The sequence below is a fragment of the Mercenaria mercenaria genome, chromosome 13, assembly GCF_021730395.1.
Source record: "Mercenaria mercenaria strain notata chromosome 13, MADL_Memer_1, whole genome shotgun sequence".
Taxonomy (NCBI): Eukaryota; Metazoa; Mollusca; class Bivalvia; order Venerida; family Veneridae; genus Mercenaria; species Mercenaria mercenaria.
The window spans coordinates 11231539-11255298 of NC_069373.1; the positions used below are offsets into that span (position 1 = coordinate 11231539).

The 23760-nt window shown below is 36.9% G+C and overlaps 1 protein-coding gene across 7 annotated transcripts in view; it reads left to right on the forward strand.

Moving 5' to 3' along the window:
- Positions 1-23760, forward strand: part of LOC123529853 (sarcolemmal membrane-associated protein-like) — a 96697-nt gene that overhangs the window by 65272 nt on the left and 7665 nt on the right. For 5 of the 7 annotated variants that reach the window (XM_045310413.2, XM_045310410.2, XM_053521171.1 and 2 more), the window contains 11 exons: positions 1072-1227; positions 1611-1673; positions 9902-10027; positions 11256-11318; positions 12111-12173; positions 12593-12655; positions 13418-13480; positions 14487-14549; positions 16223-16387; positions 19291-19369; positions 23468-23669. In XM_045310413.2, coding sequence (XP_045166348.2) covers positions 1072-1227; positions 1611-1673; positions 9902-10027; positions 11256-11318; positions 12111-12173; positions 12593-12655; positions 13418-13480; positions 14487-14549; positions 16223-16387; positions 19291-19369; positions 23468-23669 — 1106 coding nt within the window. The remainder of the gene's footprint in view (positions 1-1071; positions 1228-1610; positions 1674-9901; positions 10028-11255; positions 11319-12110; positions 12174-12592; positions 12656-13417; positions 13481-14486; positions 14550-16222; positions 16388-19290; positions 19370-23467; positions 23670-23760) is intronic. The other 2 variants (XM_045310411.2, XM_045310415.2) reach the window with 2 other exon arrangements.

Here is a 23760-nt window from a genome sequence, read left to right on the forward strand (position 1 = left end):
CCTGTAATAAGAAGATGTTTTTGAAGTCATTTGGTTTGTGGTCAAGGTCACAACATAAAATTACATTCCAAGTTGCTTTCAAAATTACATTCCCAATTGTCCTTGACAGACCATTATGGGAGGCATAATTATGTGTTCTACAAATAGATTTTATCAATTGGGAAATTTGATTTAAATTGCTGATATTTTATATTGTATGTATCTTTATTGGAAAAAAAACATTATAATAATTTGGATTGTATTTACCCATGTTGAATTTATTGCACTCTGTAAATTCTTTTTGCCGTCATTAGTTCTAGATGTGTTTATGTGACACATGCAGAATTCAGAAAGAGATTTCTCTGTATTATACCGCAGGATTTAATGTAGCCAGACCAAAGTTATGGCCCTTAACTAAGTAAAACTAAGTATAAAGGGCGTAAATGTTTTATGTTGCATATAATCCCAAGAAGTATTTGACTTAGAGAAGTCATGAAACATTATTGGATTGTTATTCAGCATATAGTGTTGTCCACCAAGGCATTTGTTTCAGACTTCACTGAGCCAGAGGAAAGTTATAGCCCTTGACTTAGCAAAAAATATTCTTAAAGAGCTTAAAAGTTTGTGTTGCATATATCTCAAAAGTATTTGACACAGAGTCATGAAACAATATAGGAACGTTGTTCAGCATGTGAACTTGTGCCCTTGGGGTTTTATTTAGGATTTAGCCTGCACTACTCCCTACAGAGACATGATAAAAACAACCATCTAGAGAAAGTCAGTTGGAACACAGGCAATGACCTGTGGCCACAACTCGTTTAATCTTAGTTTCTATTCTAAGAAGGAAAAGAGCATATTGAATCATGCCTAGATACACTACTTACAGGAAAACAGTTTCATACAAGTAGAAATAGCAGTGATACTGCCTAAAATGCAATCTGTGACTTCCAGAAAGAAAAGACCAATACTTCAGCACAACATTTCTGCTCTTTTCACTCTTGGGTTTTATTGAAGATTATAAATTCCATCCATATATCATGTGTAAAATGTGTATATCCTTTTTTACAGACATAGAAACCATTTCTATTTCAGAACAAGTGTCAGATTTAGAGAGGGAGTTGGCCTTATATAAAATACCTCAACCAGAGAAATCTCTGGACACAACCCTTGTGTGCTCGGGGCTGGACACTGTGGACTCGCTCACTATCAAGCCTAGATATTCCTCCGTGGATGACTCTGAGCTAGAAAGTAAGTTTCCTTGATGAATCATTTGTCATACTGTTTTAGAACAGGTTTAACCCATGCTTAATATCATGTGATAACACTGATGTTAGTTCTGTAGGAGCTATCCCAGTTAGATTACAATGAAATGTGTTCTTTTTTTTTTTAGCTTGAATTCGGGTAGTGTAACTAGATTTATTTAGAGGCATGCCATGTTTTTGTTTTGTTTGTTTTCGCTTGTCAGGCATAACTTTATAAATACTTAGAATATTACTGGTGTGTAGTAATACGCAGAAAATATTTTGGTAGCATTCTAAGATCCAAATTATATTTCATAAAATAACACATATGTTAGAATCTCTTGATATGTCCTTTTAATATGTTTAAAATCCTTGTTTATTTATTTGCAGAACTTTTACAAGATGCAAAACGTTTGCTAGCCAAGACAGAGGATGACTTGGGCAAGTGCAAAGGTATGTGTGTTTATTGAGTATATTTTATGTGAGTTGTATCAAGATGGAAATTCTTTTTTTGTGAGGCAGGTGGCAATGTAGGCTGCATCAAGGTGGTTGTTAGCTCAATTATACATCTTTTCTTCAACACCTTGGTTAAAGTTTTGATGCACTTTCACTTTATCTCTGTAATCTCTTGCTAGATTTGTTTCAAACTTAAAATAGTTATTCCTCATCATCACCCACATCATATGACACAAGGGTCATAACTCTCACGTCAGTATTACATGAATTATCCCCCTTTTTACTTAGAATTCCAGGTAAAAGTTTTGGTGCACTTTCAATGTAAGCTCTCTGATTCAGACTACAAGGCCCATAACTCTGGCACCAATTTTTCATGAATTATGCCCCTTTTTATACTTAAAGTTTTAGGTGAGTTTTGATGCATTTTCACTATATTACAGTTTACTCGATATAAGTTTCAGCAAGTTTTGTCAAATTCCTGGTAAATTTTTAGTGAAATAGAGAATGTTTATTTATCTCAGTGTAAGATTTAAATATCTTTGACTCATGAACACCCTTATTTCACATTTTTATATGCCTTTTACGTGATGGCGCCTGCATCTGTCAGTCTGCCTGTTTGTCTGTTATATTTTGTGTAGCACAACTTAAACCATTTAAGATATTGACAATAAACGTGGCATATAAATAGGTAGCAGTGTGACTATGTGCTGAGTACAGTATGTGAACCAGATCTGTAGGTCAAAAGTCAAGGTCACTAATGGACCTAAGATGTCAAATTTGACCCTCATATTTATTGACCAGAACATAACTTAATAACTGTTGAAGGGATTGACTTTAAACTGGGCATATAGGTAGTTAGTAATGAGATGATGTGCATAGCAAATGAATCAGGTCTGTAGGTCAAAGGTCAAGGGAGCTCAGAGGTCAAATTTGCCTGGAGTAGGTAACCATTCAATATATTCACTTTAATATTGCCATAAATGTAGGTGGTGATCAGAGGATGTGCACAGGGCATGAATCAGGTCAGTAGGTTAGAGGTCAAGATCACTGCAAGGTGCGAGGTCTTATCTGTCCAAATTACTCCCCCCACCCCACCCCGCACACACATTATTCACCACTCTCCCCACCCCACCTGACCTCAAAAAAAAAAAAAAAAAAATGTTTTAGTTTCTTGTGCTTTAGTATTCAAGTATATAATCATGAATGCCTGACCCTCTCAAGAAAATTTTTCTATAACTTTTATTTCCTCCTGCTCTGATCTAAGATTTCGAGCATATATTGCCTTTTTTTACGGAGCATTTATCACTCGTGGTGCTCAGAGTGAACTAAAATGCTGTTGAAAAAAGGTGTTTAACCCAAAACAAATGTAATGCAGGGAATGTAAGTGTAAAATAGGGTAATGGTATTTACAAAAAGCAAAATATATAGATAGACAGATTGGTCCCTTTTATTTTTTGTCAAAATCTCTGCTCAAATAATGTCAACGGTGTAGATAGTTTATTCCTTTTAACAGATAGCTATACAACAATGGTATTGAAATGTAAGAGAGCAATAGAAAGTTAGTTCCTATTAAACAGATAGCTATATAATGGCATTGAAATGTAACAGAGCATTGAAGGTTTGTTCCTATTTTACAGACAGCTATATGATGGTTGTGAAATGTTATAGAGTAATCGAAAGTTTGTTCGTAATAAACAGATAGCTGTATAATAGTATTGAAATGTAACAGAGCAATTGAAAGTTTGTTCCTGTTAAACAGATAGCTATACGATTGTATTGAAATGTTATAGAGTAATGTAATCAATATTGAATCAGTCAAGTATAGTGTCACTATGTTAATATCAATATACACAGGTGATAAAAGATTTCCCAAGGAAACACAGTTTTGTTCACACCCTATTACAAAATACCAGTTAGTAGGATATTCTTGTATCCTTGGACTATACTTTCAAAGACTGTCATGGAGTTTGTCTATTTTATGGCAATTATTGCATAGATGGGTTACTGTAAAAATGAAGGGAAAATAAACATTACCAATAAGTGAGTTATTTGGGAAATAGATTTTAGTTTTGCATGCTTTTGTTGGCAAATAAAATACGGTTTTGAGTTCAGATGTGTAGTAATCTAATCATGAAGGCGGAAGGCCTGAATGATTAATTACAATGAATCTGAATGAAAAGAAGTGTTTTATCTGCCAACACAAGCACACAAAACTAAAATCTGTTTCCATTCTAACACGTACAAATTACATCAGGATGGGATACTAGTTAGGAATCATTTATTATGCGTAAATGGATGCATTACTGTTCTTTTGGCTGTTCTGTTTCACTCCCTTATAATTACAAACATATTATCGTACATATTGCCCCAACAGGAGGAACATTATTAGCACTTTGATCACTAAAATCCATTTTCTGTACACATCAATGCAGATGATGTAACACACTACAGTATTTACATCAAGTGATTTTATTGATATAATGCAGTTTTAAATATGAGGCTCACATCAGAAGCAGGTTTCTGGATACTCACTAACAAGTAGCAGGTTTCTAGATGCCCACACAAGTAGCAGATTTCAAGATGCTCACACAAGAAGAAGGTTTCTAGGTGCTCAAACAAGAAGCAGGTTTCTAGGTGCTCACACAAGTAGCAGGTTTCTAGATGCTCCCGCAGGTAGCAGGTTTCTAGTTGCTCACACAAGTAGCAGGTTTCTAGATGCCCACACAAGTAGCAGGTTTCTAGATGCCCACACAAGAAGCAGGTTTCTAGGTGCTCACACAAGAAGCAGGTTTCTAGATGCTCACATAGGTAGCAGGTTTCTAGATGCTCACACAAGTAGCAGGTTTCTAGGTGCTCACACAAGTAGCAGGTTTCTAGATGCTCACACAAGTAGCAGGTTTCTAGGTGCTCACACAAGTAGCAGGTTTCTAGGTGCTCACACAAGTAGCAGGTTTCTAGATGCTCACACAAGTAGCAGGTTTCTAGATGCTCACACGAGTAGCAGGTTTCTAGATGCTCACACAAGTAGCAGGTTTCTAGATGCCCACACAAGAAGCAGGTTTCTAGGTGCTCACACAAGAAGCAGGTTTCTAGATGCTCACTTAGGTAGCAGGTTTCTAGATGCTCACACAAGTAGTAGGATTTAGGTGCTTACACAAGTAGCAGGTTTCTAGATACTCACACAAGTAGCAGGTTCCTTGATGCTTACGGGGCCTCCGTGGCCGAGTGGTTAGAGTCGTTGACTTCAAACCATTTGCCCCTCATCGATGTGGGTTCGAAACCTCATTTGGGGCGTAGAATTCTTCACATGAGGAAGCCATCCAGCTGGCTTACGGAAGGTCAGTGGTTCTACCCAGGTGCCCGCTCGTGATGAAATATGCACAGAGGGGCACCTGGGGTCTTCCTCCACCATTAAAGCTGGAAAGTCGCCATATGACCTAAAATTGTGTCGGTGCGACAATAAACCCAACAAAATAAATAAATAAATAAATAAATTGATGCTTACACAAGTAGCAGGTTTCTAGATGCCCACACAAGTAGCAGGTTTCTAGATGCCCACACAAATAGCTGTTTCTAGATGCTCACACAAGTAGTAGGTTTCTAGGTGCTCACACAAGTAGCAGGTTTCTAGATGCTAACGGGGTCAAGTATTTGAAGTAGAAGGTTTCTAATAACTTGCCTCTCACTAGTATTGGTTTTCATTGCTTTGAGCATTGTTCCATGCAGGTGAGCACACAGTTCTCTCCACCCCCTTCCTATCAAGATGACTTGTATGATAGGTTGTTCTGAGTTGGCTTAGTAAGGTGAAAATGAAACACATTTTGGAACCAGGGATTTCCTCGACTTTTTAAAGGCAAAGTTGTGTGTGACTTTAACCAAAGATGAAAGAACTTACTTGATGCCTGTAAGTTAACCTAACTTATAACAAAGGTGTTATTATAAAGCAGGAAAGCTTACATTTTCTCTTTGAATAAAATATTAGCCCTTAGTAAATTTACACAAGGTACATGTTTTTTTTTCAGGCTATAGTATTGCAAAAGTAGTGAAATACTGAAACTTTTTAACATTAATTGAACACAAATAATTCTGACTGTATTTATTCAAGAGGTTAAAACTTTTCCTGTGCTTCCCCAAGGTATATTACTGTGTAACCCCAAACAAAGGGGGCATTTGTTAGGTCCATTAAAAAATATTTGTACAAATTATCTGTAAACCCAGCTTCATTGTATTACATTTACTATTAACAGTCATAAACCTGCCAGATATGAAATTATATGAATAAATAAAACAAAGAAACTTCATAGCGGATGGAGAGTAAATATGTTAGAGATGAGGGGACACTTATTTGGGGTATAGGATGCAGAGTTGTGTTAAAAACGTAAAAAGAAGGCCTTCCTGTTTGCAAGGATTATAATCCAACTGTGATAAAATTGGCTATTAAGTAATACTATTAAATCAAGTTAAGTAGTAAAACTATTTGTGAAGGTGTAATGTTAACAGCCTTTATATATCTGTATAAAATGAGGATTAAATGGTCTTTAACCTTAAAAACTGGACAAATTTCAAAAATATTTACATTTGCCAACTATGTAGCTAATTTCTTATTTCAGTGAAATAATTACAAGTTATTAAAAGTTACTAATATTTTTGTTTGAAGATTGGAGGTTTTATTCAATTAAATTGTAGAGTTTTTTTTATCAGGGAATCTTTTATGATCCGTGATTAAATACTGGTAAAGAATTTTATTGAAATGAAAGGCTGATAGATTGAACAACCTAGCTACACTAGAGATCTATATTAAAAATGATAAGAAAAACAACTGTGAACAATATATTAGGATTTTCAATTAAAGTTGGAGAGAATATGGATTTTTGATTGTGCCAGTGTCTTGCTGTTAAACATGAAACAGTATTTTATTTATAAATGGTATGAACATTTTGTGAACCTTGATACTGATTTGCAATGGTATTTTTTGTGAAAATTTATTTATATGTAGAAATGTCAGAAAGTCGATGGATTCAGATTATTCAGGTACGGCTTCAGCAGAATCTATTGTAAATTGGAATGTGTATAAATTGACCTTACAATTGTATCCTTTAAGTTTTATTGAAAGGTCCTCATAATCAGATACTGTTTTATGCGAGGTTTAAAGGATACAAGCATTGTTATTTTCCATAAAACATGCAATATATTCACCTGATCTGTAACAGGGTTTGTTGTAAATAGTGAAATAGTGGCTATATTTGTATTGTTCAGGTATAAACTATACTTCATTCTGAAAGTCTCTGTGGATGGTAGTAGGATTCTTTTGATTTTTTTAAAGAATTCTTTAGTTATGTCAATTTTAGGGGCTGAAAAAGTACTCCCATCTTTCCCCACCCCCACCCCATTGTTAAAATTGGGGCTAAATCACAATTTTAAGTTTTAAAAAAAATTTGCATGAATATGTTGCTTTTTTGCTAAGTTAAGTAAGATATCCTGAACATTTTATAACAATTCATTCACAAAGGATGTCACAGTTTTTCATATTTTTGGTGTCAAAAATGGCTGAAATTTACAATGGAATACACCCCATCAAAGTTGTTGTTTTTTTTTACAATAGAACTAAAACATTCCTATTACTGCTCTCATTGTTCTTCAGTGGTATAATCTTAATTAATCCCCCGCCGTGGCGGAGGGATTATAGGAATGGTCTGCGTCCGTCCTTCCGTCCGTCCGTCCGTCCTTCCGTCTTTCCGTCCTTCCGTCCGTAACAAAATCGTGTGCGGTCCATATCTCCTATACCCCTTGAAGGATTTTCATGAAACTTAGGTCAAATGATCACCTCATCAAGACGATGTGCAGAACCCATGAGTCAGCCTTGTCGGTTCAAGGTCAAGGTCACAACTCAAGGTCAAAGGTTTGAGCCTGCCATTTTGTGTCCACTCTATATCTCCTAAACCCCTTGAAGGAACTTTATAAAACTTGGGTCAAATGATCACCTCATCAAGACGATGTGCAGAACCCATGAGTCAGCCATGCCAGCTCAAGGTCAAGGTCACAACTCAAGGTCAAAGGTTTGAGCCTTCCATTTTGTGTCCGCTCTATATCTCTTAAACCCCTTGAAGGAATTTTATAAAACTTGGCTCAAATGATCACCTCATCAAGACGATGTGCAGAACCCATGAGTCAGTCATGCCGGCTCAAGGTCAAGGTCACAACTTAGGGTCAAAGGTTTGAACCTTCCATTTTGTGTCCGTTCTATATCTCCTAAACCCCTTGAAGGATTTTCATCAAACTTGGGTCAAACGATCACCTCATCAAGGCGATGTGCAGAACTTATGAGTCAGCTATGTCGGCTCAAGGTCAAGGTCACAACTGAAGGTCAAAGGTTTGAGCCTTCCATTTCGTGTCCGCTCTATATCTCCTAAACCCCTTGAAGGAATTTTATAAAACTTGGGTCAAATGATTACCTCATCAGAACGATGTGCAGAAATTATGAGTCAACCATGCCAGCTCAGGGTCAAGGTCACAACTAAGGGTCGAAGGTTTGAGCCTTCCATTTGGTGTCCACTCTGTATCTCCTTAACCCCTTGAAGGATTTTCATCAAACTTGGGTCAAATGATCACCTCATCAAGAACTCATGAGTCAGCCATGTCAACTCAAGGTCAAGGTCACAACTGAAGGTCAAAGGTTTCAGCTCTGTATCTCCTAAACCCCTTGAAGGATTTTCATGAAACTTTGGTCAAATGATCACCTCATCAAGACGTTGTGCAGAATTCATGAGTCAGCCATGTCAGTTCAAGGTCAAGGTCACAGCTAAAATCAAAGGTTTTACCCTTTCACTATCCATAGCAGTGGCGGGGGATTTAGCTGTCTTTCAGACTGCCTTGTTTAACAAGAAATCAGGGGAAAAACTTTGTTACAGGAAAGCAGGTTCGAACAGTAGATACCAATTTTTGTCTATAAATGAACATGTGAAGAATCAGTAACATTACACCAGTGTTAGATATAGAAAGACAGCTATAAAATGCGATTGTTGCTGTGGTTACTTGATTTTGCATGAGGATTACTGTTGCCAAGGAAATTGTAATATTGTATTTCCTTGCATTTGCTTGATATATTGTTCTGTACCAGAAAGTTGCAATCTGTAGCTTGAGGTGAGTTTTGAGTTGAAAATGACATTTCAATAGAAGTTTCAGTTCTAAAGTAATATTCTGCTGGAGAGTTAGACTGACCTCAGATCCTGTTTGTGAAAGGTGCATGTCCTGTCTTAGTGAAAGGTGCATATTCTCTTATTTGTGAATTGGTTAAAGGTGCATATCATCTTTGTGAATGGTGTGTATCCTGTCTTAGTGAAAGGTGCATATCCAGTTACTAAAAGGTGCATATCCTGTTAGTGAAAGATGCAGGTCCTCATATTAGTGAAAGGTGCATATCCTGTTAGTGAAAGATGCAGGTCCTCATGTTAGTGAAAGGTGCATATCCAGTTACTAAAAGGTATATCCTCTTAGTGAAAGATGCAGGTCCTCATTAGTGAAAGGTGCATATCCTGTCTAAGTGAAAAATGCAGATTCTGTTATTTGTGAAAGATGCATATCCGCTTGGTTAAAGGTGCATATCCTCTTTGTGAAAGGTGCATATCCACTGTGAAAGGTGTGTTTCCAGTCCTAGTGAAAGGTACATATCCTCTTTGTGAAAGGTGTGTATCTGTCATAGTGAAAGGTACATATCCTCTTTGTGAAAGGTGCATATCCACTGTGAAAGGTGTGTTTCCAGTCCTAGTGAAAGGTGCATATCCTCTTTGTGAAAGGTGCATATCTAGACTTACTGAAATGTGCATAATTGTTTAATCCTCTAAGTGAAAGATGCAGATCTTCATATTAGTGAAAAGTGTATATCCTGTTTATGAAAAGTGCACATCCCCACATAGTGACAGGTTCATTTCCTCTCAATGAAGATGCATATCCTCTTAGTGAAAGGTGCATATCCTCTCTTATGACAGGTGCATATCCTTTTTATGAAAGTTGCATTTCCTTTACCAGTGAAAGGTGCATAATTCATTATCATCTTATTAATTAAAGGTGCATATTCTCCATTGAACAGAAAGGTGCATATACACTTAGTGAAAGGTACACATTTTCTGCCGTATACAAGAAAATTGAGCATTTCCTGACTTCAGTTTTACAGAACATTGAAAAGCCTGATAAAGTGATGTACTAACAGATATGTTTATACCTTGCAGAGGAACTGAATGAGTCACAAACAGAAGCCAAACAGGCCAAAGAAGAAAACAGTGCCTTGAAAACAGAACTCACGCAAGCTCAAACCCAGGTGCAAGACAAGTCAGAAATGGTCATAGACCTTCAAGGTAATCCTATACTTGTGTTGTTTATTACTATCATGATATACATGTTGAATACTGTGTGAGTTTACAGCATTTACTACTCTGTACTTGAACAGGCCAGAAAGTCTCTGGAGTGGTTTTTTGACTGATTAGAATGTACAAAGTACATGTACTATTTAATTTGCGAAAAATGTAACTTTTTTAAATTGTTTAAACATGGGCTTCAATAGATATGTTTCCCACCACACAGTGGTGTGGGAGACATATTGATTTACTCCAGTCTGTGTGTGTGTCTGTCACAAAGCTTGTCCACACTCTTAAGTCGAACATTTCTCAACGGATCTTCACCAAACTTCAACAAAATGTGTCTGCCAATAAGTGCTCAGCCAAGTTCGATAACTAGCCAAATCGGCCTAGGCACTTTGGAATTATGGCCCTTGAATTACCGAAAAATGCTCAGATTTTAGGCGCATTCCTGGAGCCAAAAGGACCCCTATACTACTCATGAGTAGTATAGGGGTCCTTTTGGCATGAGTAGTACAGGGGTCCTTTTGGCTCCAGGAATGTACATGCAGTCTATAGGAGTCCTTTTGACTTGATGAATGTGCATGTGCTCTAATAGGGCAAGTTCGATAATGAGCCAAATCGGTCCAGGCACTTTGGAGTTATGGCCCTTGAATTACCGAAAATCGGCCTTTTTACTCTTGTCCGTGCTCTAAGTCGAACATTTCTCATCCGATCATCACCAAACTTTAACAAAATGTGTTTGACCATAGGTCCGCGGCCAAGTTCGATAACTAGCCAAATCGACCCAGGTACTTTGGAATTATGGCCCTTGAATTACCGAAAATCGGCCTTTTTATTCTCGTGCGCGCTTTAAGTCCAACATTTCTCACCCGATCTTCACCAAACCTAAACCAAATGTTTTTTACCATAACTCCTTGACCAGGTTCATTAACTAGCCAAAATGCCCGAGGCACTCCAGAATTATGGCCCTTGAATTACCCAAAATCGGCCTTTTTGCTCTTGAGGGTATATTTGTAGTGAGTAAACAGTATATAAAGACTGACTTGCTATTTAGATGATTAGGCAGTTGTGGGAGACATGCGCTTTTCTCAAAAGCAACTCTAGTTTTCAAATTAATTTGGCTAAAACTTAATATCTCCTGAATACATTTATAGTGTGAATGCACGCTTATGATGGGTACAAATATATCTAAGTTGTTTCAGTAATTGTAACTCCTGTTTTGCAGAACAATTACAGAAGGCAGAGAACACCACGAAGGAGGTGAAAGAGCAAATACTTGAACTAAGAGGTAGGTATATTGTTAATAACACAGGCACGACTTGATTGTCAGTCATATCAAAACGTCATGGAATGATGTACTTTCAAAGGCTACGGTTGAAACTCGGTGTCTAGAATTCCAAGGGATCGAGTGTTTTACTTTGAGACAACCGAAACTTGCCTTAAAAATGGTATTTTGTGCACATTTTTGGGGCAGAACTTGAAAATGTCTTCAAGATAGTTGGAATTTTGAGATAAGTGAGTTCAAGATATCGAATTTCAAATGTATATTGTCATTAAGGGGAAGATTATTTCCTTTTAGCATTAGTGTGATTATCCAGTCCCAGACACTCATAATGTGAAGCTACAAGAAGAGGAAGAACTGCTACTGTATTTCCTAAAAAATTTGCTGTTTATGAATTGTTTTCAGGGAATAGAGTATGCAAATCCTTTGATTGGAACTTTAATTCATTTTTATTAGTAATATACACCTCAATTTGGGGCTATATTTTAGGCACATGTGTCTGTGTTTGTCCGGGTGTTATTCCTTTCTATAGACATTGAATGGATTTTCAGTTAATATACAAAATGTTATCCATTATAATACAACAAGATGTAAACTGATCTGGAGTCAAAGTTGCACTTGGAACTCAGATGTCAAGGTCTCCTTCAGAAGTCAAAGGTCAAGGATCTTTATAAATCTAGAGTGCCTGTCTTCCTTATATTAAAACGGTCTCAAGTTACATTAATACTAGATACTTAGTTTGTAAAAAAAAAAAATAACAAACTGATTTGCAGCTTATGTATTATGTTACTGTTTCAGACCAACTTGTGGAAGAACAGAAAGTATCAAAACTTAATCAGGAGGAAATAGCCACATTAAAAGGTATGGAAATCATAACAAAGTGAGACATGCTTAAAGATAAAACAAGGCTACATGCCAGCTATGGCTTGTATTTATTGTTTCACTGAAAACTTTTGTTACAGTATAATTGTTTGCCAGTTAAGCTCAGCCAGTTAGCTTTGTAGGGAGAGTAATGAAGAGGTTGCATGTGTGTTTTGTGATTGTTCTGAATCTCTGACTGTTTTAACAGAAGTCAGTATCTATGCCATGATGCAGCTGTTCTGATTCTTATAAGGAAGCTGTTAGTTACTTGTCGGAACAGTTTACCACTATGAACCACTGTTAAATAACTTAAATACTGTAGGAAGAAGGCTTTAAAACAAGTAAATAATTTACAAACTAGTTTAAAAATAAGCCATTCAGAAAATCAGAACATTGATAATTGATTTTGTTTTCTGTAGGAAATCTTGAAGAGGAAAAGACCAAACATAAAGAAACATTACAGCATCTAGAAACAGCCAAAAGTAAGTTCAACTTTTACTTTTGCACTTATTAATACCAGAATATATAAATTGTAAACTTTTTATTTCTACTTAATATCATACGAATACTAAGAATATTTTGACCTGTGATCCTGAAACTTCATAGGAATATTGCTCATGGCGAGTTGACGACCTTGGTAAGCACATATCCATTGGACAGTGTGAATGATTTTAAGTTAGTGGGTCAAAGTTGATGATCACATTGACCATTAGTAGTGCTGGCAACAAGTGATTCTGCCTTTGCGACCAGTGCAGACCAAAATCAGCCTGCAAATCCGTGCAGGCTGATCATGGTCTGCACTGTTCGCTATTCAGTCAGTAAATTTTCAGTGAACACCCATTTGATAAACAAATGGTACTGCCCAAAATGAATGATGGACCAGTCCATTTTAGAAATTTAGCAGGGTAAAGGTTAAAGAATAACTACCATGGACTCCTTGATTTTAAGGTTTCTTAGTTAAAGTTCATATTCACTGTCGTGCTGACAAATTGTACGATTGTGCTTGTTGTCAGTCCATCTGTTTTCAGTTTAGTTTGCTCTTAAAATGCTTGACCTGTGATCCTCAAATTTGGTAGGCACATTGCTTTGGCCATTTTATGCTCCACACAGTCGTGCTCTTGTTAAAACTTAGAAATCAAAATTCAACCAAAATCAAGAAATATTTTGCTGTAATCACTGGTCTTAAGATAAACCGCACTTTAGAGAAATTTTACTTCAGTTACACCAGCTCATTTTTGTTTCAGGCAACTTGGAAGAAGAAAAGTCCAAACATGAAGCTACAAAGAACAGTCTCGTAGAATCCAAAAGTAAGTTTCTTCATACTTATTTATCCCTTATATATTATAGCTGTATCATTTATTATCTATTTGTATATATACACGCATTGACTCCTGTGGCTGTAATATTCAAATGTTGCAGCATATGCAAAAAAGTCAAGAGTATTTTCTATTTGTTTCATTTAGGTTGAATGATTGGTTTCAGATTAGTAAAACATTACACACCAGCAAAATATTTCTGTCCAGAGCGATGCTGTATTAAAGAATATAAATTGTTTTGATCAGTAATCTGTTAGCTAAAGAAGTTTGTTGTGTACAGAGAGCCTGTCTCAATCGCGAGTTGTTTACATTTCAGAGAGCCTGTCTGAATCGCGAGTTGTTTACATTTCAATAGCCTTTCTGAATTTCAAGTTGTTGACATTTCAAAAAGCTTATCTGAATCTCGAGTCGTTTACATTTCAGAGAGCCTGTCTGAATCTCAAGTCATTTACATGTCAGAGAGCCTGTCTGAATCAAGTCGTTTACATTTCAGAGAGCCTGTCTGAATCCCAAGTTGTTTACATTTCAGGGAGCCTGTCTGAATCTGAAGTTGTTTACATTTCAGAGGGCCTGTCTGAATCTCAAGTTGTTTACATTTCAGAGGGCCTGTCTGAATCTCAAGTTGTTTACATTTCAGAGAGCCTGTCTGAATCTCAAGTCATTTACATTTCAGAGAGCCTGTCTGAATCTCAAGTCGTTTACATTTCAGAGAGCTTGTCTGAACCTCAAGTCATTTACATTTCAGAGAGCCTGTCTGAATCTCAAGTTGTTTACATTACATAAAGCCTATCTGAATCTCAATTTGTTTATATTTCAGAGAGCCTGTCTGAATCTCAAGTTGTTTACATTTCAGAGAGCCTGTCTGAATCTCAAGTCGTTTACATTTCATAGAGCCTATCTGAATCTCAATTTGTTTATATTTCAGAGAGCCTGTCTGAATCTCAAGTTGTTTATATTTCAGAGAGCCTGTCTGAATCTCAATTTGTTTACATTTCAGAGAGCCTGTCTGAATCTCAGCAAGCTACTAAACAAAGTCAGAATGAGGCTACACAGTTACGCAGTAAGTACTGTAACATCATAGTGTGTGTTACATGTGTGACTTGGTGTTTTAGTTTTTCATTTGTTACATTTAGACCTACAGCAGATAGCTTTAGAACTGTACAGGTATAGGACTTAGCGTCTGAAATCCAGCAGGTATTTACTGTTGTAACTTACATAAGTAATTCTGTTTTAAATATTTAAATAACTACATCAGTACAACGTTTTTTTTTAAAAAATGCAGTAAGCATTCAGCTTTTAATTTCGTGAGCATAAGAAAGTTCTTGCATTTTGAAACAAAATATCTTAATATTATGTTAGGGATGGTTGAGGTTATTGTGTTGTTTGACCATAAGTATTTTTATGAAGACCGCTATTAACATAGAAAAGTTTACAATTTATTGTCAGTCAGGGCTATGAAATACATATGCAAGTACATTATATTATCAAGTGTAAAAATTGCTGTTTCCCAGAAGAAATGAGCTGTGCCATGAGAAAAGCAACATAGTTGGTTTGCGACCAGCATGGATCCAGACCAGCCTGCGCATCCACGCAGTCTGGTCAGGCTCCATGCTGTTCGCTTTTAAAGCCTATTGGAATTGGAGAAACTGTTAGCGAACAGCATGGATCCTGACCAGACTGCGCGGATGCGCAGGCTGGTCTGGATCCATGCTGGTCGCAAACCCACTATGTTGGTTTTCTCATGGCACGGCTCAAATGTTTAGTATGTTAGAGAAAACAATTTAATTTCAGTTGTGTATTATGCCTATGAAATATAAGTATTTGAAATTTCAGAAATCATTTTGAGTTCTAATTGAACTTGATGGGATATATATAGCATGTTATCATACAAAATAACCCTCCATGTTTTGTTTTTTTTTTTTCATTGAAAAGATTTGACATGCTCTGCACTCTAATATGTAGTGAGAAATACCCATTCCCTGTGCTCTTGTTAACATGTGTACATCTAAATACCCATCCTGTTCATCCTTCCGTCCGTCTTCCGTCCGTCTTCTGTCCGTGATCAGATCTATACTAATATATCATATCATTCCCTCATACCTTTTATAGCATAACAAAACAGTAACAATTTTCAGCATATCTTTATTAACTCCTTTTCATCAAATACCGATATTCAGGCAATCTATTTAGACTATTTAGTGTTTTTAGATAGTAATGCAGTTGACTCCACAAGCAGCCATTACAGCTTATAGTTATTCAGGCTTGATTGCCACATAAATGTAGTTGAATACATTTGCACAATAAAGGCCTTGATAAGTAATAAGAAGCATCTAGTGTGTATCAAAGATTTCCATTGCTTGTTTTCTTTATATTTTGTTGGAAGTTTCTCCCACAAAGTTGTCTTCAAGACCCCTGTAGTCTGTAGTTGCATGCTTAACTGACAAGACTTGTTTCTAAAGACTGTGGAAGACATCTTCTTTCTCTGATTTTCTCCTGACTGCATGGCATGCAGTATTTTCTCTGTTCTTTTTCAAGCCTTCTTGTATTGTGAACATTTTCCTTTCATTGTGGTCTTGTTTGCTTGGCTAGGTATGTGAATGCTGTTGTTGATATTTCTGCTTATTTTTCTTTGATTATCTGTGCATGAAGGCATGGTTGCGTTACACAAGGAATTACAGTAATATTTCACCATTCATTTGTTTATCATTTGTTTCATGTTTGGTTTTTGTGTAGATAAACTACGGCATCAGCCGTCGTCTCCTTCACCAGACATTGTGGAAATGCGAAATGGCAGCCGAGAAAGGCGTAGCACGCCAGAGAAACGTACCATCCCTCATACTAGATATTCATTTCATATAGGAGATACGCCTTCCAAACTGCCCATGAGTAAGCGTCAAGGTAATCAGGAGTCTATCCACTTTATCTGTGCTTCAGGTCTATATATTCTCAGTTGCTCTCTTTTAGTTTCCGTGGTTATGCTTATGTTGCGGATTTTCATTCTTGTGTTTTCTGATGGATCATCTTCATGCTTTAGTGGTGCTTCAGTTGACTTGGTTTTATTTTGCTTCAGAATAATTATCCAACAGTTTGTCCACAATGTGGCTTAGCCTAAAGCTTGGAGGGAATATTGCAATATGAACTGTTGCATTGTGTAGCCCTTCTTCTGTTCAGTTTATAGAGTAATCAAGCAAGCTTTAAAGTATACCTTTGAAACCATTTTCTTTTGATTTATGTTTTATTCCTTTCTGCAAGAATACAGTGAGAAATATTTGATTAGTAAATTTTATTTGTATAAGGGATGCACAGTGGTGCAGAGCATTGGACACCTGGGCCTCAAGGGCGCAGGTTTGAATCTTGGTCTGGGAATTCTGGTATGAAATCCAGGATCAGCCGTTGGATATAGTCAGTATAAGTTTTGAGAACTTCCTTTGCAATTTGTGTAAAGTTTTAAACTTTGAACTAGAACTGTAAGATGCGTTGATCATCTGTATACTGTTATTGTGATAGACATGTTGTATATGCTTTATTTCTGCTTTGCAAGAAGTTGTTCTATTGTGTTATTTACATGTAGATCCCCACCAGAGTAAGTGATGTGTTGTCTGGTCTTTGTTTATCTGCACTGTAGGTTATTTGAAACATTTCATGGCTTTGAATTGTAAATAACATGCAATTTCATCAGAATAATTATTGCATTATGATTCAGCATTTATGTACAAAGTTAGAAATATCATTGTTACAATATAGAGACATACCAAATATGAATGATAATTTGTTTTATTATGCCTTGAAAACACATACTTGATTTATGTATATTAGCTATCACCAGTGCACTTTGAATCACATTGCATGGTATTTGGATTATGCACCAAAAAAACAAAGATCATATTCTGTATTTTGCGTTGATGTTTTGACTGAATTTGAAGTGTGTTTTTCATTTTGTCATTTGATGTTTTGGTTTGTTTTTCCATTCGTTTTGTTGTACTTTGCTACTTTGTCAGCTGTCTGAAATTTCTGTAAAGCAGTATTACTGTAAGCTGTAAACCAATGTTATATATATTTATTTATTTCATTTTTACCCATCCATCACCAAACCCAAGTCCCTAGTTATTATCTGCCACAGTTTAACACAAATGATGACTTAATAGTTTTGTAAAATTCAAAAGCTTGTAACTAAATCTATGGTAAAATCAAGTCTGTGATTTTATTTATGATAGGTATAATAATCATACTGATTAGTGTATTTGGTATCCCTATTATATTTTCAATCACACCTAGTTTGCTCAAAAGTAATAATGTCACTCCCAGACATCCTTTCATTGCTTTGACCAGTTGCAAGGATATGTGACTACCTTCCACTGTTTTCTCCAATGGTAAAGGTACGTGACTTCCTTCCATTTCATTGCCCAGTGGTGAGGATAGGTGACTAATTCCTATTGCTTAGCCAAATGACAAGGGTAGATGACTGACTTCCATTTCTTTGCAGAATGGTATGGTAAGGTGACTTACTTCCACTTATTTCCATTGCTTTGCCCAATGGAAGGGTAGGGGACATACTTCCATTTATTTCCTAATGGTTAGGGTAGGGGACTTACTTCCATTACTTTGCCCAGGAGTAAGGGTGGGGGACTTACTTCCATTACTTTGCCCAGTAGTAAGGGTGGGGGACTTACTTCTATTACTTTGCCCAGGAGTAAGGGTGGGGGACTTACTTCCATTACTTTGCCCAGTAGTAAGGGTAGGGGACTTACTTCCATTACTTTGCCCAGTAGTAAGGGTAGGGGACTTACTTCCATTACTTTGCCCAGGAGTAAGGGTGGGGACTTACTTCCATTGTTTGGCCCAATGGTAAAGATAGATGACTTATTATGTCTCCCGCCACACAGTGGTGTGGGAGACATATTGATTTACTCCTGTCTGTGTGTCTGTCACAAAGCTTGTCTGCACTCTTAAGTCGAACATTTCTCATCCGATCTTCACCAAACTTAAACAAAATGTATTTGACCATAAGACCTCGGCCAAGTTTGATAACTAGCTAAATCAGCCAAGACACTTCAGAATTTTGCCCCTTGAACATAATTACCAACAACTACTGGTGCAGCATTGTAGACCGGTTACTCCACTCTGCTACCGCTGATACAGCATTGTAGACCGGTGCAGTATTGTAGACCAGTTACTCCAACCTGTGAATACCAATAGGCCACAAACAGTATACAAAGACAGACTTACTATTCAGATGATTGGGCAGTTGTGGGAGACATGTGCTTTTCTCAAAAGCACCTCTAGTTTCCATTGTTTTGCCCAATGGTGAGGATGGGGGAAATTCTTTCATTGTTTTGCCCATTGGTAAAGGTAGGTGACTTATTTCCATTGTTTTGCCAAGTAGTAACAGTGGGGAACTTACTTTTATTGTTTGTGACTTATTTCCATTGTTAGGCCCTCTGGTAAAGGTGGGGGCCTTACTTGCCCAATAGTAAAGGTAGGTGACTTATTTCCGTTGTTTTGCCCAATGGTAAGGGTGGGTGACTAACTTTCATTGTTTTGCCTAATGGTAAGGGTGGGTGACTAACTTTCATTGTTTTGCCCAGTGGGAAGGGTGGTTGAATTACTTTGATTGCTGTGCTCGATGGTCATGGTGGGTGACTTACTTCCACTGTTTTACCTAGTTTAAAAGGTAGGTGACTTACATGCACTGCTTTGCTCAATTCTTTTTTAACCAGGGTTTTCAAACATTCACTAATTTGTTTAGTCATGAATAAATACACTTGTAAGAATTTTTATATAACTGTTACTATTAATTTCAGCCAACGAGTTCCTGGCATTGAAGGAAGAATGTGCAAGCCTACGGAAACGAATACAGGCTATAGAAGGTGAAATGAAAATGTAAGTCTTGTATTCTCTTCATTAGTGATTAATATTTAGCCGTTTTGAATACTAACAGAAACGGCAAAAAAAAAATTAGTAATTCTGACTAAATTGGCTTTTAAATAACCTGTTTCTTACCCATTTTCAAAGATGATCTCCTTTATTGATTGTATTAGTGCAGGAAGGAAAATTACTGGTAGTGCTTCTTGAACAATAGGTTGAGATAAAGAGATTATTACTGTAGCAGTGTTCAAGCACAAACTGTGGTTTTAGTCTGTTGTTTGCATATGCACATATGCAGCTCTTCTGGATGGCTAAATGTTTTACTGTTGGCATAGAAAATGGCGATATTTGATCATAATGTCCATGATGTTGCCTCAAAAATGAAGTTTGATTTTATCCAAATATTAAAACAGTTTTCTTTTTCTTAATTGCAAAATTAAATTATCAGATTAAGCAACATCATTATATGAGCCGCGCCATGAGAAAACCAACATAGTGGCTTTGCAACCAGCATGGATCCAGACCAGCCTGCGTATCCGCACAGTCTGGTCAGGATCCATGCTGTTCGCTAACAGTTTCTTTAATTGCGATAGGCTTTGAAAGCAAACAGCATGGATCCTGACCAGACTGCGCAAATGTGCAGGCTGGTCTGTATCCATGTGGTCGCAAAGCCATTATGTTGGTTTTCTAATGGCACGTTTCAGTTATGTGTCAAATTTTGCATCTGCCATGATGGATCTATAGGGACCAATATAAATAGGTTGGTCAAACTACAGATGATTAATGACTTTGTCATGGTTGGCCTGTACTGAGTTTTATTAGTGTACGATTTAACTATTGTGATTTTAATAAGCGCTTGAACTAGCAGAAGCATGCACCCTGTGCAGTAGTGTATAATTTTTAGCTCACCTGTCACATAGTGACAAGGTGAGCTTTTGTGATCACCTTTCGTCCGTCGTCAGTCCGTCCGTACGTGCATCCATGCGTCAACAATTTCTTGTCTGCACGATAGTGGTTTCATTTATGATTTTATTTTAACCGAACTTGCACACAACTTGTATCACCATAAGATCACGGTTCCTTTCTTGAACTGGCCAGATCCCATAATAGGTTCCAGAGTTATGGCCCCTGAAAGGGCCAAAATTAGTTATTTTGACCTTGTCTGCACAATAGCAGCTTTATTTATGATTTGATTTTTACCAAACTGGCACACAACTTGTATCACCATAAGGTCTTGGTTCCTTTCTTGAACTGGCCAGATCCCATAATGGGTTCCAGAGTTATGGCCCCTGAAAGGGCCAGAATTAGCTATTTTGACCTTGTCTGCAAAATAGCAGCTTCATTTATGATTGGAATTTAATCAGACTTGCACAAAACTTGTGTCACCATAAGATCTCGTTTCCTTTCTTGAACCGATCAGATATCGTAATGAGTTCCAGAGTTATGGCCCCTGAAAGGGCCAAAATTAGCTATTTTGACCTTGTCTGCACAATAGCAGCTTCATTTATGATTTGATTTTAACCAAACTTATACACAACTTGTATCACCATAAGATCTTGCTTCCTTTCTTCCACTGGTCAGATTCCGTCTTGGGTTCCAGAGTTATGGCCCCTTAAAGGTCCAAAATTGGCTATTTTGGCTTTTGCAGTCATATAGAGACTTCATTTATGGTTTGATTTGATACAAACTTCCAAAATATCTTCAACAACAATAAATCTTGGATTCCATGACAAATCAGATCCAATCATATGTTCCAGAGTTATTTTATAACTGATATTACCTCCCCTGATTGTAATCAAAATGGATTTATATCAGTAAATACTTACAGGACTTATTTGAAATTTCATTATTGTTATAAGTTGGACTGAGACAATCAGGGTAGATAACTATGGACTGATTTTATGTCAAATTACCTCCCTTTATTTTAAGTTAAAATTGTTATATCTCCATAACTAATGAAGATACTGATCTGAAATTACATTTATGTCAACAGATTTATTTGGCAGATCCTTCTTTTGTCCACTTACAGTATTTTTTTTTTTTAGCTCACCTGTCACAAAGTGACAAGGTGAGCTTTTGTGATCGCGCGGTGTCCGTCATCCGTGCGTGCTTGCGTCCGTAAACTTTTGCTTGTGACCACTCTAGAGGTCACATTTTTCATGGGATCTTTATGAAAGTTGGTCAGAATGTTCACCTTGATGATATGTAGGTCAGGTTTGAAACTTGGTCACGTGCCATCAAAAACTAGGTCAGTAGGTCTAAAAATAGAAAAACCTTGTGACCTCTCTAGAGGCCATATATTTCACAATATCTTCATGAAAATTGGTCAGAATGTTCACCTTGATGATATCTAGGTCAAGTTCAAAACTGGGTCAATGCCGTCAAAAACTAGGTCAGTAGGTCTAAAAATAGAAAAACCTTGTGACCTCTCTAGAGGCCATATATTTCTAAAGATCTTCATGAAAATTGGTCAGAATGTTCACCTTGATGATATCTAAGTCAAGTTCAAAACTGGGTCACGTGTCTTCAAAAACTAGGTCAGTAGGTCAAATAATAGAAAAACCTTATGACCTCTCTAAAGGCCATATTTTTCATGGGATCTGTATGAAAGTTGGTCTGAATGTTCATCTTGATGATATCTAGGTCAAGTTCGAAACTGGGTCACGTGCGATCAAAAACTAGGTCAGTAGGTCTAAAAATAGAAAAACCTTGTGACCTCTCTAGAGGCCATATTGCATGAGATCTTCATGAAAATTGGTCAGAATGTTCACCTTGATGATATCTAGATCAAGTACGAAAGTGGGTCACGTGCCGTCAAAAACTAGGTCAGTAGGTCAATTAATAGAAAAACCTTGTGACCTCTCTAGAGGCCATATTTTTCATGGGATCTGTATGAAAGTTGGTCTGAATGTTCATCTTGATGATATCTAGGTCAAGTTCGAAACTGGGTCACTTGCCTTCTAAAACTAGGTCAGTAGGTCAAATAATAGAAAAACCTTGTGACCTCTCTAAAGGCCATATTTTTCATGGGATCTGTATGAAAATTGGTCTGAATGTTCATCTTGATGATATCTAGATCAAGTTCGAAACAGGGTCATGTGCGGTCAAAAACTAGGTCAGTAGGTCAAATAATAGAAAAACCTTGTGACCTCTCTAGAGGCCATACTTTTCATGGGATCTGTATGAAAGTTGGTCTGAATGTTCATCTTGATGATATCTAGGTCAAGTTCGAAACAGGGTCACATGCGGTCAAAAACTAGGTCAGTAGGTCTAAAAATTGAAAAACCTTGTGACCTCTCTAGAGGCCATACTTGTGTATGGATCTCCATAAAAATTGGTCAGAATGTTCATCTTGATGATATCTAGGTCAAGTTTGAAACTGGGTCATGTGCCTTAAAAAACTAGGTCAATAGGTCAAATAATAGAAAAACCTTGTGACATCTCTAGAGACCATATTTTCAATTGATCTTCATGAAAATTGGTCAGAATTTTTATCTTGATAATATCTAGGTCAAGTTCAAAACTGGGTCACATGAGCTCAAAAACTAGGTCACTATGTCAAATAATAGAAAAAACAACGTCATACTCAAAACTGGGTCATGTGGGAAGTGGTGAGCGATTCAGGACCATCATGGTCCTCTTGTTTTTAATTACTTCCCTTTTACGTTACTATAAATAGCTTATTTTAGTAACTTTTTTATTATTGACCGTAGGGAAAACACGAGACCAGTTTTCTGTGGTACAACATGGATGGTATCTCCAATTTTTAGGTGTATTTTAACATATCTATACCTTGTAAGATTTTTTTTTCTTTTTGTTGTTCCTGTCCTTTGGACTTAGATATTTTTTCTGAGGACCTTCTTGTCCTCAAATGCAATGATAACAGGTGAGCGATATAGGGCCATCATTGCCCTCTTGTTAAAGAAATATTTCCACTTTTTATGTCCAATGTACTCAAGACTTCAGGCACATAGCTTTAAATAATAGTAATGATAATGTAAAGACCTTTTTATCGATCTTTTTTAAGAGCCTAGAAACAGTAGTAAATTCTTAATATTTTTCACATGTTTTGCCAAATACTAGTAGATTAACATTGTCCATGTCTGTTTGTAGGTCAAGGAAGGAGAATCTTCAATTGTCTGCAGAATATAACAAACTGCAAGAATCGTACAAACAACTTGAGGAGGTAAAGGACCGGTTAGCGGATAAAGAGTCAACATGGATGTCGAACCTGACGGACTCTCAGAAGGAGACTGAGAATACTCTCCAGGAGGTGAGACTTGGCGACTCTGACTCACTCTATTATAATCAGCAGGTACTGGGATACATCTGTTGTCATGGTGACAGCATGCTCCAGTCGTCATGGTTTTCTCTTGTTTCACTGCAGTTCACTTAGCATGTTTTTT